General features: G+C 42.9%; 1 protein-coding gene across 13 annotated transcripts in view; it reads left to right on the top strand.

Moving 5' to 3' along the window:
* The window catches only part of pde4dip (phosphodiesterase 4D interacting protein), a 445,155-nt gene that overhangs the window by 265,241 nt on the left and 160,393 nt on the right, over nucleotides 1-19,521 (top strand). For 9 of the 13 annotated variants that reach the window (XM_080195654.1, XM_080195661.1, XM_080195658.1 and 6 more), the window contains exons 1-6: nucleotides 1,085-3,358; nucleotides 11,662-11,799; nucleotides 13,973-14,092; nucleotides 14,679-14,771; nucleotides 16,964-17,203; nucleotides 18,564-18,722. In XM_080195654.1, the coding sequence (XP_080051780.1) occupies nucleotides 2,186-3,358; nucleotides 11,662-11,799; nucleotides 13,973-14,092; nucleotides 14,679-14,771; nucleotides 16,964-17,203; nucleotides 18,564-18,722 (1,923 nt within the window). In that variant the 5' untranslated portion in view covers nucleotides 1,085-2,185. Of the gene's footprint in view, nucleotides 1-1,083; nucleotides 3,359-11,661; nucleotides 11,800-13,972; nucleotides 14,093-14,678; nucleotides 14,772-16,963; nucleotides 17,204-18,563; nucleotides 18,723-19,521 lie in introns of those variants that run through there. The other 4 variants (XM_080195662.1, XM_080195664.1, XM_080195657.1 and 1 more) reach the window with 3 other exon arrangements.

The following is a 19,521-nucleotide window of genomic DNA, read 5'->3' as shown; positions in this document are numbered from 1 at the left end:
TAATCTTATTATGTCCCCTAATGCCATTAAACTGTCACATTATCTAAATAAACAGGAAACTACTTCACCTCTCCACTTGATGCAATGATGGAAACATGATTATTTTTGTTTCGGTCTCACAGACAGCATCTATTGTCAGACAATTCAACTTCTTGAATACAAACATATTAATGGTTTACTAGATCAATTTAACATCTAGTGGCAGAGAAATAACTCATATCTCTCAGAGGTCTTCTTGGGGATTCTTGAGTGTTGCAGCTGAGTTATGTGCTGCTATTGTCTTGCACACCGCCACTCAAGATGGCTTCTTACAGCTTCTTTAATAAAAATGATGTTTTGACTTTTTAAAAATATATTGTTGGATCACACCATCTTGACGCTGTTCTCGGATTTGAACCTCTTGGGTGAAAGCAAGCTGAGACAGCGGGCCTTTCATGCCAGAAGAGTGCAAAACAATAGATCCCTTGTATTTTTAAAGAGACTGTACCCTCAGACAGTGGGGGTTTTCCTACGATGCGCGCCGACCTCGCACAACGCCCACCTTTAAAGGTAGTCAACACACAAGATACCAGACGTATTTGCAATGCCAATCAGGCCAGGAACAACACTATCGAGACAGGTAGACGAAACGTGCAGCGTTCTTGTTTTGCAACACTGATGAGCAGGAACAAGTTTCTGCAGGAAGTATTTATTTAGTTATATTAGAAAAGAGTTATCCTGCCGGGGAGTAGGGCTCGGAGCCGGTGCCGCAGCCTCCTGCGTTGGCAGACAGTGCCCGGCGGGGGAGGGGGGAACCGAACTGGACAAAGGACATGTTTCGGGTCTATCGTATCACAACGCAGACGGGTGCGGGTGAAGATAGGTGGTTTCCTCTCAGACGCTTCGGAGTCCTTATTCCTGCACCGTGCCTACTGGAACTGCATTTTAACGTAATATCGGTTGTTGTGTTGTAAATTGCAGCGAGGTTTGTCAGACTGCAGTGAGTTTCGGAGGCTCAGAATGGAGCGGATCCTCCCCGAATAGCGGATGGTTTGTCCCAGATCCCTGGAACACTGTCAGTTCCAGGCAGCTACACTTTACAGTGTTGCCACATCACTGCCGGGTTAGATAGTTGCAAACAGCGGCTTTCCCTGTGTCGTGGTGACATTGTATCCAGAAAACCCACATAACGGTACGTGATTGAATCAGTTTCTATGGGCAATCTCTTCCAGTTTATCCCGTTACTTATCAGGCTGCTGCTTTGTTTGAGATTGAGTGGGCGGTATCTCCCGGTCTGATATTAAATTGCCCTGCCTTCAGCACCGAGTGGGAGCAAAGCAGACCAAAGGATGGTAAGGTGGTTCTTTCTCTGGAGCAAATGAAGAGTTATTCTCGGAACCGTGTGCGACGTTCTCTCCGACAAGAAGATAGCCCAGCAACGTGTGGAGACTGAAAGGGATCCGTGTTCATTCGGCGGCCCCAGGGATTTTTTTTTATATATAGATTACAATGACACTTGCTGGCCCTGCCCATCGACATAGCCTCTGAGTTCTAATCCTTCAGGGAATGGAGGCGGAATGAATACTGTTTCTGCAAAACGTACGAACCACCGCCCGCTTTTTGATTCACCTGTAATTGTATTTAATGAGGGCTGCGTTTAAACTGGGAACAAAGGAAATCCGGATCGCTGGCCTATGTGATGTACCGATTTCAATTGATAATTTATTGCACGGATTTTTTTCTGGAAGATAATTTTTAAAACCGCGCATTTTACATCAAGATGTGAGTTGGTGCCGCCTTGCTAAGCCCTGAATTGGTTCGAGATAGCGCCGGAACCATCATTTATCCGAATTGGCGGCAGATAGAATTCATTAACCGAAATGAATGACTGACACCTCAACATCAGAGCGGAACCCAAGCCTTACAGGAAAGGAGCCTGCGTAATTTCGGTGTTTTGATTACAAGCACTGATTATAGGTTGACTTCCTGCCGGGCCTGGTTATTTGAATCTTGGGTGCAGCAAAGTTATTTATTACTGATATAAACCATTGACCTTTCCATTATTATTGAGAAGCCGAGGCCAAAGGTCAAAGCCCACATATCAGATTGACCAGGGTTGTGACATTTCTATTTGCATTTTGACATTGCTGGTTGATCTTGTGCACTTTATCATTTTTTTAGTGAATAGTCAACTCCATGCTGGAAAATGAAGGAGGCTTGTAGAATCTGTGCCCGAGAGCTATGTGGTAACCAACGACGATGGATCTTTCACACAGCTTCCAAATTGAACCTACAGGTTATCCTATCACACATACTGGGCAAAGAGGTCTCCCGAGATGGGAAAGCAGAGTTTGCTTGTAGCAAATGTGCATTCATGTTAGACCGTATCTACAGGTTTGACACAGTTATTGCAAGGATTGAAGCACTATCCATTGAGCGTTTGCAGAAGTTGCTCGTAGAGAAGGATCGTATCAAGCACTGCATAGCTAGTCTATATCGTAAAAACAATGAGGATCCAAGCACTGACAGCAAGGGAGAGGATATCGTGGCAGATGTCTCCAACCTCCCCGATGTTCGGTATCACGCGCTGCTGCAGGATGACTTTGTCTATTCTGGATTTGAATCGTGGACAGAACAGGGGGAGGAGGCCATGGAAACTCATAGCTGCCAGACTTCAGAGACCTCCAGCTACAAATCCCGGAAGTGTCGCAGCTGTTCCGCCTTGCGTGTGAATGATGCGGACTATGAGGCAGTTTGCAGAGTGCCCCGCAAATTAGCAAAGACTGTTTCTAGTGATCCATCTATCAAGTGTGGAAGTAGTGTGGTGGGCAGCATGACTGCTGAGGAAGGACTGACAATGCCGGTCATACATGAGACTGTGTCCATTACCCAGTGTGAGTCTAGGACTTCTGTCTATGCTGACTCTCTGGATAAAATGTCTCCAGCCTCTTCTGTTGAATCTCTTGGTGCTGCAGTGGAATCCTCTGCACCTGTCAGAGAAGTGGCACAAGTAGAAAAAGGGGCCAAAGATGACAAAAGTCCCAAATCGGACTTTTCTGATGGCCAAGCAACTCACCCTATGTTGCACAGCCAAAAACTGGACTTCGTACTTAACTTAGTGAAGAATGTAGAATACAGGCCTGTTCTGAGTCCAAAAGGCAGCAAACTGCCAGTTCCACTCAGGCCCTCTCCTTTGGGCTCTCAGTCAAGTGGCAGTTTGGGTGATGGAATTTCCAAGTCACATCTACAAAACCATGGCCATGAATTAGCTGGCAGATACCTAGAACCTCCTAGGATGCACCTTAACTTTGATGATATGGCAGATCTTGAGGACCTCCTTCAGGACATGCTTGATGAATATATTCCAATTTGCACTCAGGTACTTGAAATGTGACTGTCTCTATAGTTTGTTGTCTTGCTATTACTCCTACAACCCATTTTTCGCAATCAAAAACAATCAAGAACCATCAGCATTGTCAGAACAGCTCTGTGCAACACTTGAGTGTTTTTAAGATAGTTTCTCAGTGATCCACCACCACTGCACCTCACCTCGCTTCAGTGTTGGAGAATTAGACACTAACCACTCAATTTTAACCACTGGGCAGAAACACAACAAAGAGAGCGATATGTTGGGGAGGAGCAGGCATTTTCAGCCAATTTTAACCAGTGGGCCTCATTAGCTTGTCACTTTCTTACTTCCCAGCAAAAATTGCTATGAAGTCTGTTGAAAACAGCTGTATAGTTTTTAAAATGATAGGAACCTGGCATTGGAATCCAGGTGAACTGTCCCTGGGACATGTCAGCGGATGGCTACAGCTTGGTTGGGGAATTTTATTTAAGGTCAAAAGGCCTTAAAAGTTTAAACCCAACTTGCTAGACCTCCACTAACCTTAGTTGCTGTTCCCAGCAGGTTTCATTTAAAGGGAAATTGGGACTGCTCTACTGCTCATGCTTCAACTTTTAAAATAAAGCAGATCTGGCCCCAATAATGTAGTTAGAGGTCAATCAAGAGGACTCCACTCATTTGAGATGGGTATCCTTGCAATGTTTAAAGTTTATTTATTAGTGTCACGAATAGGCTTACATTTTACTGCAATGCAGTTACTGTGAAAACTCCCTAGTCGCCACACTCTGGCACCTGTTCGGTTACACTGAGGGAGAATTTAGCATGGTCCATGCACCTAACCAGCATGTCTTTTGGCCTGTGGGAGGAAACTGGAATATCCAGAGTAAACCCATGCAGACATAGGGAAAACATGCAGACAGTGACCTATGCCAAGATTTGAGCTCGGGTGCTGTGAGCAGCAGTGCTAATCACTCTGCCACCATGCTGTCCCAGTTTGCTAGTCAGTGAGATCAAACAGCAAAAGAGTGAATAAAGAACCTTGCATACCCACCCCCCCACCCCATTTTTAACAGCCCCCTGGTTTCTGCCTGATGAACCAGTTAAAATCAAAACCTAAGTGGCAACATCAAATAATCCCATGTCAGATATATCCAAACTCAATGCAGAGTAAAGTTTCCTCTGGTCTACCCAAACAGTATGCCATGGCTCCGGCCTCAGAAGATATCCCCTTTGTACCAAAGTGTAACTTTCTTGATTTGCCACAATTCTCTTGGAACGAGATTGTTAAGTAGTGCCAGTTTTCCCATAGAAGGATCATGCTCCTACAAGAAATGTATTTAGACTGCCCAAACACATTTCATATATAGCATCTACAGTCAATGGACAGAGAAGTCCAAAGATGTGCGGGTTAGGTTGATTGGCCATGTTTAGAAATTGCACCTTAGTGCCTAGGGATGCGTAGGTTAGAGGGATTAGTGGGTATAATATGTAGGGATATGGGGGTAGGGTCTGGGTGGGATTGTGTTCGCTGCAGACTCAATGGGCCGAAGGACCTCTTTCTGCACTGTAAGGTTCTGTGATTCTGTGAGAACACTTTCACACCATTGGACTGGCATAGATTTGGTATCCAAGGATAAGTCCAGAATATACCAATTCCACAGTATCCCCTTGAATAAAAATGTTTGTATTAAAGCATTTAATAGCTTTCTGCTTTGCAATTACCCTTTCTATTCTTGCAGTTGTGCGTATGTCATTACAGCTGGCAAGGCAGACAAAAATCTCTCATAGCTGCCATTCAGGTAAAAAAAAGCATGAGTCATCTTGACCTTCAGATTGAGCTCCTTGCCAACCTCTAAGAATGTATCAATCAGGATTGACTTGCCCGTTAATCATCATCCTTTTCTCATACAAAACATAAATTGTTGCTGCCTTGAAGGACCTGACTTGAGCACATGGATCAGATATGAAACTACTTCACTGTAGTGCAGATTATATTGTCCTTCAAGCTCAGCATGCAAGAATCTAATAAATTTATCCTTTTGTTATTTTCCCTTTAGATGAGACCTGTTCCTTCCACTGTTCTTCCACCATTTGGTCGTGAAATCATTAACATCATTGGTAACCTGCTGTAATGATTGGCAGTAACATTGATCACTGCATTTACATCAGCACTACTGCTTCTGGGGGCAGTTAGCCTTTGGTAACACATGGCAACAATGTTTTCATTGGGTGGGAACCCTGCCATCTGAAACCTTCCTCCAATTAAGTCCAGGCAGGAAGGCTGGCAGCAGATGCCAATTGAGGCCCTTAATTGGCAATTAGTGCCCAGTTAAGGGCCTTATCCCACCACCATTACTAGTGTTTACTGGCTTGCATGGTGGCACTCACAGCGTCAGAGACTTGGGTTCGATTCCTGGCTTGGGTCATTGTCTGCAAGTTCTCCCTGTGTCTGCATGGGTTTCCTTCGGGTGCTATGGTTTCTTCCCACAGTCCGGAAGATGTGCTGGTTAAGTGCATTGGCCATGCTAAGTTGTCCATTAATGTACCTGAACAGGCACCAGAGTGTGGCAACTAGGGGATTTTCCCAGTAACTTCATTGCAGTGTTACTTGTGACACTAATAAACAAAGATTTAAATGCCAAGTTAGTTCTATCACCTGTAATATTGAGCATAATACCCACCACGTAGCAGCAGATGGGACAGTGGCTATCCAGGAGACCAACAATCACATCCTTGTGGCTTTCAAGAGAGCCCCTAATTCAAAGGTACTCAGGGTGGGAAGGAGATGCCCACTGTGACCGCCGACCCTGCAGTTTTATCTGAATCCCCTCCCTGGCAACGACCGCCATCTCACTTATCTTTCTTCAGGAATCTCAGAATGAGCTCTGGTGAAGGCTCCAAGTACATTATTGGCAGCAGTCACTGACTCCAGTGGCACAGCTGATGATGGAGAGCTTCCGGCTTCTTTTGAGCAGCAGCCGTCCAAGGCAGGATTTCCACTCTACTGGAGAAGGTTCAGCAATTAAGTGATGCCCATGGAGCCAGGAGCCCAATGGCAGGGTCCTCACTGCCAGTTAGGGATTCAGTTCCCTTGGGGTCCCCTGGTGATCAGATCTGTGACGGTGTTGCCAGTTTTGGTGACAAGTGTAGGGCTCCCACTGCCCTCTGTCTGTGGTTTCAAAATTGAAGTTTCTGGCTTTAGATGTTCCAAAAGGCCAATGCTGAAAGCCAAAACCTAGCTTTGCTGTTACCATGGAGGTGAAAACATCTCTTGAAGGCATCGCAGTGTAATTTATGCTGCAATGGTGTTACCAGAATCTAACTTCCCCCAGAAGCATGAGTAATGATATAAACGTAGTGATCAGTTGGGGAGAGATTTGAGGTGTCGGGGTTCCCATCCAATGAAATGCAGCCCCCTGCCTCAGAATCACCTTTGGCAAAGTGCAGGTGGAGGTGACATTAAATTCCTCCCTATGACTTCTGCATTTGTGCAGCCTAACAGTTATTTCAGTCTTGTGTTTTGAGTATGCATAAAGAATGTCATATTAAATAGAAAATGGATCCTAATCTAGGTATAATATAATTTTCCTTATTATAGGTATGGGAGATCACAGCCGGAACAATCTGTTATGCTGAAAATGCTACACTAATTGTCAGCTGATCATTCACTTAGTTTTGCCCAATTGCCTCTCTGGAGTTGTACAAAATTACAGATAGGTTCAGATAAAGCAGTTCCTTCAACCTATTTGATCTCAACTCCCTGGAATAACAATGCTATCGTCTGTCCAACACAGTAACTAGTCATTTTTTAAGTGAGTTCCATGTCCACCAAAGGATAACAAAGCCTGCACACGATCTGTTATGCAGAGTGCTGAACTTGTGATCAGTAACTCACTGAATGCCATGGATACTGGTTAACAGACCATCACATGCCCATATCAATTAGCATTGCTTATATGGAGGAAAATAATCAAGTAAAACATGTTAAATAGCATGCTTATGTAATAGATATCTAATATAATCAAAGGGCAAAGATAATAGTATTCATTCATGTATTTAAATTGATTTAGATTAGACTTTGGAACCCAGGGTCAGATTGCAACTCTGTAATTGCTCTCTAGTGTCTTTCATTTCTTAAAACAATTTAATTCACACCCACATCTTTATTCTGGAGGTGAAGAATTCCTTCAGTTAACTTTAGCGAAAGTGCTTTATGCTCAAACACATTTGTATTAGCAACAGGAATAATTTCCCTCTCTTGATTCTACTGAGTTTATTTTATATTACTTTTTACCTGATACATAAACAAAAATATTATCTCTGGTTGTAATTTTATTTTGGGTAATGAACATTTGGGATTTGTTTGTGTAATTTTGGAGGCTATCCCTTCAAACAATAATTGCAGACTCCATGTCATTAATCCATAATAATGCATTCTAAATAAAACCACACTTCAAATTTATACAAAAATGATTTATAATGGTCAAATCCAGGAAACATGTATTTATCCTTCAGTATATGTATAAAGTCTTCTGTCAAGCTCAAAGCTTCATCTAGTTCTGAAGACAGATCAACATGAAAAGTTAATTTTGGTTCTCTCAGCTAGTCAGACAGCGTGCGTTGGAGATGGTTTCTGTTTCTAACCCCAAAATTACTAATTGACTCAGTCTCAGGAATGAATATTTATAAAGAACTTACAAAGTGTTTACCTAACAATGTTGAGCACTTCTCACAAGTACTTTGTTTTAAAACCAAATCTTTTCTAGCTCCTAAAGCATTGCCTTCCTCTCCACTACAGAACAATAAGCTGCAATACACTGAGCAACGTTATGGGGTTTTAACTCCAACACTCTGAGCAATAGCAAAGGATTTAAATTCCAACACATTGAGCAATTCTATGGGACATCTGCCAATAGTACTATCCATCAATCACCAGACTGACTGGTATAATACATGTCATTGCTGTCATGTGCAGTTTCTTGTCCTCCTAAGCTGCTGATGTCTATTGTGGTGCCTACGTTCTTGTGTAAATCTAGATAATGACAGTTAGCAAGCCCTTTCACAATGGGAGAGGAATCATTAATGAGCTCAATCCCTGTCCAACATTTACACAGGGCTATTTACTAATTGCAAAAAGTAATATCCTGGTACATCTTAATGCGGTCCATCCTGTTCTCAAATTCTCAACATGTTAGTTGTGAAATCTGCGAATGGCTTCTCTCCTATGTCCAGTCTACCACAAGGCCAACCTCATTCGTCAGTATATGCGTTGGGTTTCCTACAGCTTCACTCACTACAAGATTGCCCTTATCGGGAGTCTTGGTAAATATGACCTGAACCGTTTGCTCACCATGGAATCTTGCTATCCTGCGAGGTACTGACTACCCCAGTTAGATCATTTCTTGTTCAGGTCACACCTTTGGACCTGAAAAATACCCAGTCTACCTCAAAAGATGCTGTAACAGTGAAGAATCTCAAAAATTTGAACAACAGGTGAAACTAGCTATTTCATGCTGGTACTATACAGTGGCAACACGAGTGGTATTTTCCATTAATAGGATGTTGCTGTCAAGCCAAAAAGACATTCTACCCACTGCACAAATGAGTAATGTGATATATGAATGTTGCTGCCAGTGCAACGTGAGGTACTTGGGCCGAACATCCCAGCAACTGGTGGATCATGTCAAACAACACGTCCTTTTGGCTGTTTCCAATTTATAAAATTCAGAGCACATATTTAATGCTAAATATAACTCCATGATTGGGCAGTACTTAGTGTAATTCTTAATACACTCAAGCTTATTTACTAACAACGAATAAGTTTATCAGTTGGACTCACAATGTAGATCTTGCTAGAGTTACATATATTTATGCAGAGACCAGTCCTCTGCAGGCAAAACGAATGTGTCCAGACATTGCACCTATCTTGAATAAACAAAAGCATGGGGGAATAATAGCTGCCTGGTGCCAACTTATCAACCTGCCAGCATATCCCTTTTCTCCTGCATTATAAATAGTTTAAATTTGAAATTTGGCATTTTTGGAACAGCAAGTGGTTGGATAATCTATGGTTTCAGTGGGGAACATGAGATACCTGAAATTTTAAGAAAGAAAATCAACCAAATGCCTAAGACCTACTGAGACCTCTCTGCCACCCCAGTGGTAAACAAGCTACTTTGTTTGTTATAGTTCCAGGTGTCACATAGGACATTAACTCTGCCGAACACTGTGATGCTGTTCTTTCAGATTTTAATACTTATCCATGCTACCACTCCCCCCACCCACCATGCTCAATGCTCAGTAGCAACTATACACCATGACACAGCCTCCTCCATACAGCAGAGGGCCTAGTCTCAACTACTACTCCTGATGTTCAGATCAGTAATTTAGCAGGTTCCCAGGCCCTGAAGATTACTGCCTAGACCTGCTTTAGTACCGAGTGGAAGTGAGAGGCAGGTGCTAACAGTTTTTTTCTCTCTCTATTTTTATGTCTTGTTCATGTTATTAAGATCTGTATCAGCAACAAAACAGACCTCTAAAATCAAGTTGTAATTTCACATTTCGCCTGTTATAACCTGACATTGTTTGACTTTGGACTTGGCAAAACCTTCAGGTCATACAGCTATGTAATTGTAGACACCTGACCAATCGTGTCAGCCCTGTAATCTTTAAAGATTTTTACTTCCTAGTTGTCTTATCAGAGAATGGGGAATTTAACATCAGGTGTTAATGGAGCAAAGGTGTCCAATTGCTGTTGGATTAGGGAAGTATAGTACACAATTAAGTGCATTGTCAAAGAGTCATAGAGATTTATAGCGTGGAAACTGGCTCTTCGGTCCAATTTGTCCATGCCAGACATTTTTTTTAAACCATTAAGCAGTCCCAATTGCGCGCATTTGGCCCATATCTCTTTATACCCATCTTACCCATGTAACTGTCTAAATACTTTTTAAAAGACAAAATTGTACCCACCTCTACTACTACCTCTGGCAGCCTGTTCCAGACACCCACCACCCTTTGTGTGAAAAAATTGTCCCTCTGGACCCTTTTGTATCTCTCCTCTCTCACCTTAAACCTATGAACTCTAGTTTTAGACTCTCCCACTTTTGGGAAAAGATTTTGACTAGCTGACCCATGACCCTCATTATTTTATAGACCTCTATAAGATCATCTCCTGTGTTCCAGAGGAAAAAGTCCCAGTCTATCCAGCCTCTTCTTATAACTCAAACCATCAAGTCCTGGTAGCATCCTAGTAAATCTAGTAATTTAAGCATTGTTAGGATTTGGAGTATTTTTGCATTCTTACGCTGGAGATGCCATCTTGTTTTTGTTAGTCAAATTCTGTTTCAGGATAGGGAAGTTTCAAATTAAAACTAGAGTTTCAATTTGGGGCCAGAAGGCTGAGGTTGGTGGTGGAGGAGGACAACAGCTGGTGTGTGTGCAAATTTTGGAACACCTGCTTTACCACTCCCTACTGTTCTGGCTGAGTGTAATCTTATGGCTACACCCCTGCTGTCAAGATATCTTGTTTATCAAATAAAAATATTGTGATAATTTTCCATTTATGAACTCACTCTGCTGAGATTCATGTTTACTACTACTATTACCACAAGCTGAGAATGAAAAAGCCGTAGACTGAATGTCAACTCCTGTGACCTTGTACTATATAAACTGATAAATTTGGGACACCCCATTGTGTCGGTGGATAAGTGCAGTATGTAGTGAGACACATGGACAATCCACGGTCCTAGTTTGTCCTCAGCTGATCTCAGCAGGAGCAGCAGTTGGCCTTGGTCCCCATGTTGGGGTAGGGAGGAAATAGCAGTTCTGTTTCTGATTGGGTTTTAGTGAATTGACTACGCATGGGCAGGGGGGAATCACATGCACCTCAGGTGAGAAACTGACTTGACTCTGCTCTGATGTCCCATGCTGTTGAATATTTATGCATTTACTGAGTCTGTGATATCCAGAGAGTACTGAATATCCTGACTGAACGCAGGGCTACATTTTACCACTGAGTTCAAGTGCTTCAAAATTCTCAATTCCTGAACTGTGTTACATTTTGAATTATATTGTCCCAGTGCCCATGCAGAAAAAAAAGATGCCAAGTATGCCACACTGCAGAACCAGGGCTGTTATTTATTTGTTTTATGGGATTCTTCATAATTTCACTGATTTGCTGTGAGCAAAGTGAGCAGCATGAAATAGTGGAAAATATTACCATTGAGTATATGGATCCCTGGGCAAATATGGGCTAACTACAGGATTACACTGCTTCGATACCAGACTGAAATATTTGAATAAACAAATTAATATTTAATCATTTGTCTCTGCAGAACTTGATTGAGGAGCAGCAGCAGCAGTTGAATCAGTATGAGTCAGCAGCTGGACAGTGCGTCACTGAACTGCAGAAAGCCCAGGTCCAAGTACATGGGTTGCAGGGCAGAATCCAGGAGACCGAGTCTGCCAACAAGGTTAGTTGGAGTGCTGCTAGGAGTGGAAGATGTTTGGTGTGTGAGGGACATGCAGACCTAAGTTGTTCTTTCAAGCAGTGCTGCTGCTGACATGAGACCAGAACCAACGAGGCAAAACATAAAACCAGTTTTTCCTCACCCCCACTCCACACCAATGGCCCCCATCACTGCCTCTGACAGTCATCATACAAAGACCCCTCAGAAATAGTGGAATGATTTGAAGTGTTGCCTGCAAGCATATTGTGTGGGAACCTCGCTCACCTCAGACAACAATGTAATGCTACATTTGGCCTATTTGGTTTGAAACACAGCAATGTCCTCCCTTTTTAAGATCACATTACACTGTCTCTGTGGTGATAGTTAATGAACTGACTGGATTTGCAGTCACATTCATTGAATTGATGATGTCAAAGTTGCTGCGTTACAATAAATTAAAAATATTCTACATCACACTATATAAAACACTATTATTTTAAGAAAAACTCAGGAGGATTCTACGCTTCTCAAAGCTTTATTATAAATACATGTTATATATCTTTGCATCATGGATTCAAACCCAGCCCACACTGATCAAATCCTCTCTCATTTGATTCTCAAGTTCTAACATAAAGACAGTCAAAGGAGACTTGCATTTATATAGTGGTTTTCAGGACCACCAAATATCCAAAAGGGCTACAAACTGTAGTATAGTCACTGTTGTAATGTTGGAAATGTAGCAGCTAGTTTGCATATAGCAAACTCCCCAAATATCAGTGTGACATTATTCGGAATATCTTTTTTTAATATTGAATAAGGATTAATATTGGCGGGGACACCAGGGATAACCTCCCTGCTCTTCTTGAAAATAATACCTTGGGATATTTCACATCAACTTGAGCAAGCAAATGGGGCCTCTGTTCAGTGTCTTAACTGAAAGACAAGACCTCCACAGTGCAGCACAGGAGTGTCATCTTGATTTTTGTGCTCAAGTGTCTGGGGTGTGATTTGAATCCAGAACCTTATGATTCACAAGTGAGAGTGCTATCAACTGAGCTATGGTTCTCACCCTACCGTATGTTTATAAAGTTTCATCCCAAGAACAGATTAGGGCACAAAAATGTCCACACATTGTTTCTAATTAGAGGTCAGATTCAGAAGCTTTGTAATAAAGATGATCTGAGCTTTTGCATTCATGGGTTGTAAAACAGTTGTGTACCATGGAGCCTCGGGGTCCATATACAAAGTTTACATTCATTTCCCTTTTACAGATGTCTCATGATGCTGAGTGTAACTCAGTTCAGTATAATTCATCTGTATTTGAAAGCCGGTGAAGCTATGACAAGCATGAGCTGACAAAAGTCAGTGTTTCACTAAAGATCCAACTGCATGGACCTTCAGATGATTACTGTGACCGGCACTCTGTCAGTTCAGTAGCTTCAAGTACATTATAAACATTATCCTTTTTGAAGTGTTCCCTTATACCAGTCTTTGCAGAAACATTATTTGTCTTGACCATTGTTTTTTGTGTGTTTTGCTGCTTTGATTTGGGATTTATAAAGTAGTGAGGGAATAGTACGACAATAAAGGCAAAATACCATGGATGCTGGAGATCTGAAAGAGAAACAGAAAGTGCTGGACAAACTCAGCAGGTCTGGCAGCTTCTGTGGAGGGAGAAGCAGAGTTAATGTTTTTAATTGAGTATGACTTTTTCCGAAGGAATAGAGAACTATCATTTTCAGATCTTCAGGCACAAAAAATTCTAACAAGATGAGCCAATAGATAAATAGAGTCTCTAGCACAGAACTGCTGATGCTGCAAGAATAAAGTTGTCAGGCCTCAACTGATCCTACTGCAGGTTGGTCATCCTTGCTGTTAAGGTGGGTGGAAATACCAGGTTGAAGTACAGTGGAGTTTCTGTTATTTCCCCAAAATGGTGCATGTACTGGACAGGAAAATTTTTCCACTGCATGACTTTTAACTTTCCAAACAAACTATTGCAAGCTCACTGTCTTGTGTGGACTCCATTTTCACTTTATCCCATCAGCTGGGGGGTTTTAGAAAAATAACCATCCAACAGTCCATGGAACAAAAACAAAATCCCAGTCCAGCCTGGATAATTAATTTTTTTTAAATTAAAGCTTTTCCCACCATTCTTTTTGCAAATGGTAAATCTCTCGTGGCTTTATTTCCCCAGATGCTGCAGGAGAATTTAAGAGAAATGGAAAGTGAACTAAGGGCAATGCGCTACACAGCACAGAAGCAGGAAAGAACACAGATGGAACAGAAGGAGGCTTTGGAAAACAAGGAAAAGGAGGTAAAAATTCTCCAATGTAGACACTGGAAGAGAAATGTCATGTGTAGAATTTTCTGCAGACATTTGGAAATCAGGATAAATGGAGGTCCCATACCTGCATCTGCTGACAGTGAGACCATCACAGAAAGGAGTTCACCTTTGCGCTCACTATCAAAATGAAGATGGAGGGCCAGCCCCCAAGCTGCTGCCCCAATCACTTGGCAGGCCTGAAGCCCCAAGCCACTTTGAAACTGCTGAGCTTGACTGAGGAATGGATAAGTCCTCTGAGGGGTACGCTTAAAATAATAATTCGGAAGAGCCGAGCAGCTTTGCTCCTCAAATGTAGGGGGCAACCTCTTCAGATGACTGGTTGGGGAAGGGAGCAGCCTTTCTGTTAGTAAAATTGTAAACGTAGTGTGAAGATTTTCAGTATTTACTGCTTTCAGGAGTTATCCTGTAACACATGAAATAGCACCAGAATAAATCCTCTCTCTTGAACAGCAGCCACAACCTGCAAACTTTAGATAGTTTTGTAGATGGTGATAATATTTTGAGGGCCTGAAATTCCAATGTCTTTGCTCTCTCCACCAACCCTGCCCCAATCCAGGTTGAAGAGCTTTACCGTGTAATTGATGGCCAAAATGAGACTCAGGCCAAACTGAGGGAGATACTTCATAGAAGTCAACTTGAAAACCTGAAGGTAGGCAACAAGTGAAAAGATAACTTAAGTAGCCTTGGACTGCACAACTCTGCACTTCAAACCTTTTTTGCCTTTCATTAATTTTGTCTGTAATTCTCAACTTAGTGTTCCTCAAGCGTTATGCCTTGTTCTAAGGGCAATACATGTTGGGACCCTGTGGAAGCCCTGATATGCAGATACATGTGGACACGTGGAAATTGTCCTGGGCTTTTAAATTTCAAAAGGATTGATTTCTCGTGCACAGAATCCTCGGAGAACACTGAGCTCAAGTCACAGACTTGGGCCAGGTTCACAGGATTTGCCTGCATGTTTAGACCAGAAATGTTAGACAGTTTGATAGCTGGTCTAGCTCAGGGATTAGCCAGTGTAAATCATCCTACTGACCATCCAATGACGACTACATTCCCTACCAACTTCCACCACCCAGAAAGACTCAACTACCCCTTCTGACCCAATCACCCTCGAAACCCGCCCCCCTCCAGCAAAACCAGCGACCAGACCCCGACCACCTGATTACTCCCCGATCACTTGAATAGCCACTCACCCACCAATCTACTTTCGCCCACCTCAGCCATTCATCTATTCCCTCACCTACTGCACTACCCACCTCACCCATTCACTTGCCTGTACACCTACCAATTCACTAACTTACCCATTCACTGAATCATATTAAAAGACTTGGATCTTTAAAAACTAACCTGAATACTGCAGCTACTGACCTATGAAAAGGGCATGTTCTCTCCTTCCCGGGTATTCTTGATCACTGAACTTCCTGGTGAGACAGCACTGATCCATTTCTATTTTGGCCAGGATCGGAAGATAAGAGCTGAAAATGGGTACTGTCATCAGGTCACAGGAAACATCATGGGCATTTGGCAATGCACCCATCAGTGTCGCAAACTAGAAGATGTGGGTCAATCACACAGCCCTGATTTGTTGAGTTTGATCATTTATTTAAGTATTTTAGACAGCAGTATGCCTGATATATTACCTCATCTCCTAGTGATGAAAGGCTGCTAGCAGTTCGACCACAGCAGAAAATGGTTGTTGTTTGAGTTGAACAACCACAGTAAAAGAATGAATTTGTGTTATGTTGGAAGTGCCGTTTTTCAAATGAGATGTTGGGTTAATGCTCCAACTGTCCCTCATTGTCTAAAGCAGAATAGGAGGGCTAAGTGTTCTGAACAACGTTTACTTAGATCTCTCACACCCTCAGGACCTGCCAGAGTGTTTAACAGCAATTAAATACTTTTGAAGTGTAGTCATTGATGTAGCGAATTTGTGCAAACCAGCAATCTGCCCCCCCCCTTCCACCCAGTATATGTTACCTAGAGCCTGTGCCTTCAGCAATCTTCAGACTCTAGGGTATGACTGTCCAGCTGCAGCCATGGTTTTCTTAGTGGTGTTGTTAAGCCAAAGAACTCCAGGCCTTTGATTGTCCAATAGCTCTCACAAGGCAGGACTTGCACCTCCAGGGTCTTCATTCCAGGGGAAGTCTAGTCCCTTGATCAGGCATGCGTTGCCTTTGATGGAAGGATCCCAGCTGCCAAAGGTGACCAGCAGCATGCATGGGTTCACCTGTCGTGAATGCCATAGGTCCACTTACAACTGGGTTAAACTCACTGGCGGAGGATTGAAACTCTTAAGTGGTCATTAATTGGCTACTTAAAGGCTTCAAGTGGCAGCAGGGTAGGCACATCAAACATGGTCCATTCCCACCCAGAAACGATTTCTAGTAGATGTGGGAAGACAGTGGGGTTCAGGTACACCATTACCTGCCTAAGTAAATTTCCTTCCCACCTCCAAACTCACCACCAGTGAGAGCAGGTGATTCTGTCCCTCATGTGAAAAGTCACACTTCCAATAGAGCAGCACCTCCTCTACTGCAAGACTTGTGTAAGTCTAGATTTGTGCTCAAATTGCCGGAATGGGAAGTGCATTACCTTTGTGCCAAGGATAGTGGAAGTTGAGGCCTGAATGTAGGCTATCTGCCTGACCACTTAACCTTGAGAATGGAGACAGTATGCATTGAGAGAAGGATAATATTAGAAGATGTTGAAGTAAGAAATGTTAATTTAAATCATTCCACCCAAAATTTGCAAGATGAAAAATGTCATTTTATCTTCATTATTGCTTATGTATATTGCCTGTTTCTCATGGCATTCCACATTTCTGTTTCTTCTGGGCTATAGCGTTGTACATCCTGTCAGAGTATTAATGGACAGGCAGTACCCCCACATGCCCAACAACAAGCTGAGCTGCTGGAATTACAAAGCACCTCCTTTTCCAATCAGCTGGAATTGCAGCGAAGGCAGAGACTACTACGCCAGAAAGAGTATGAACTGACCAGAGCAAGAAGGAGGAAAGAACTGATCAAGACTGAACTTGAGGAGATACATCAGCAAAAGGAGGCTACCATTAATCACAATCAAGTGAGCATTTGGTGTTTTAAATAAAATCTTTGTTTTCCAAGTCCAGAATTTTATGCTTCCCCAGTGGGTTCTAAGGCGAAACGGGGAGCATGGGGGCGACTCAGACACGCCTTTATGGTGGTACAGACAGGCCTTCGGATGGGAAGCCCACCCATGCCCCATCAGGGCTCCTAAGTGGCCATTTAGGAGCCTTTCCCTACCCAGCTTCAATTTTTAGGTTGGCGGCCACCTGTTGACTGAGGGTGGGAACAGAAAACGTCCACCCTTGATCTCAGGCAGGAAGTGGGGGAGGGGTGGGCATTCATCAGAAGCCCCTCGGTCTAAATTCACCCTCCTCTTGCAGACTGGAGACTTCTGGCCCCATCCATCCATTCCATTATTTCTCCCCGCCCTTCTGAGATTTTCCATTGTGTCAAATAGCAGTGCCAAAAAACACTTGGAGCCATGCAGTTGGCTAGGCTCGGGTTTTATTCCTTGGAACGTAGGAGAATGAGGGGTGACCTTATTGAGGTGTATAAGATCATGAGGGACGTAGATAAGATGAACACTCAGCCTTTTTCCCAATGTAGGGGAATTGAAAACTAGAGGGCATAGGTTTAAGGTGAGAGGGGAAATAAAGGGCAACTTCATCACACAGAGACTGGTACACATATGGAATGAGCTGCCAGAAAAAGTGCTTAAGGCAGGTTTAAATGACAACAATTAAAAAGTATTTGGATAAGTGCATGAATGGGAAATAATCAGGGATATGGGCCAAATGTGGGCATTAAGACTAGCAGGAGGGCACCATGGTCAGCATGGACCAGTTGGGCCAAAGGGTCTGCTTCTGTGCTGTATGATTCAATGTTACTACTACCTAAAACAAAAGAAACTTTCACACAATAGACTGGCTGAATTTGAAGCTGAGGCCCTAAGGTGAAGAGCACATTCCTTCTAAGCTGAGTGCCCACACAGCAACTTGGAAATTCCTGTGCAGTCCAAATATAAGTTAGCCCCTTTGAGTTACTGCACATTTGTGACCAAAAAAATGAAATTAAAGGGCCCAAGTGGTTGAAAGACAAGGCTGCACATCTGATTAAAAAGTTAGAACAGATGTTTGTGAAGAATAATGCATTAACTGTACCCAAGTCTCACGATTATCAAATTTCTTGTACTAGTTCATCAAAGAATCTCTGTATCTGCTGTTGACGTAGATTTTCCACTGTTTTCTGACTGTTTCTGGGTCAACAATATTGTAGCTAATTTTAGACTTGCAAAATTAATTATACCATACAGTTGCTTTGATTGCTAATTGGTGCAGAGAATCTATATTTTTGTGGTATTCTACCGGTAAATTTTGGCTGTTGCTGGCTTGTTTCAGGAGCTGCGCAACACACTGCAACAGGTCCAACAGGAGCTCCAGGAGAAGGAGCAGCACTATCAAGCCCTGGAGAGAGTGCATCAGCGTGAAGTCCATGTCCAGCAGGAGAACATCCAGTGCCTGAAAGAGAGATTACAGGATAAAGAACATTTCCTGCAGGTACAAAGAGGCACCCGATCCTGGAACTTCACAGCAACACAATCTAGTTACTCTTTGTCTTACAGTTGGATGCACTTCTTTCCCTTTATTGATTTCATCCCTTCCCCTGGATTACTTCCCATTCCTCCCAATCTCTATGAAAGTTCAAATGTCTTGCTGGGACATAGTACCACTTGGCAGCTTTGTGGTACCTCCTCAAAATTCCTACGTTCCATTCTTGTGTGAGTGTGCACAATGGACAAACTACTCAATTGACGATTGCTTTGCTACTGAGTCTTGTTCTGCTCACACACACTTTCCAAGAGATGTCACTGGATAGCAGTCAGAAGCTGCTTTTTTTGTTACACAACACATTATGTTATTTATCATTTGGGTAGAGAATTCTAAATCTCAGCCATCTGAGTGAGAATGAGAGCTCACTGGAAGTGAGAAGAATCCATAGAGTAGGTTGCCAGAACAGCACCCAATGTGTGTACCAGCAGAGAGTTCAGAAGCAAAATTGGTAAAGTCCTGAGGTAGATTGATTCCCAGCGCTCTTATATAGAGTCTGTGCATGTCAACGGTGTCACATCGGTAGATACCTTGTCATGAGTTGGAAGGGTTGTGGGCTCAAGCCCCAGTCTGGTGCAGGAGCACTTTTCAGTGCATTATTGAAGGAGTGCAGATTTGTCAGAGGAACTGTCTGTTCACCAGTATTGCATGGAGACATCCCTACCCCCACTCTCTTCCCCCCCCCCTTCTCAGAAAACACACACACATGTGATGGGAGCAACCGTAATTGATTCAGAGTGGGACTTTG

The sequence above is a fragment of the Carcharhinus amblyrhynchos genome, chromosome 9, assembly GCF_965287045.1.
Source record: "Carcharhinus amblyrhynchos chromosome 9, sCarAmb.v2.hapA, whole genome shotgun sequence".
Classification (NCBI taxonomy): domain Eukaryota; kingdom Metazoa; phylum Chordata; class Chondrichthyes; order Carcharhiniformes; family Carcharhinidae; genus Carcharhinus; species Carcharhinus amblyrhynchos.
This window is presented reverse-complemented; position numbering and strand designations above follow the sequence as displayed.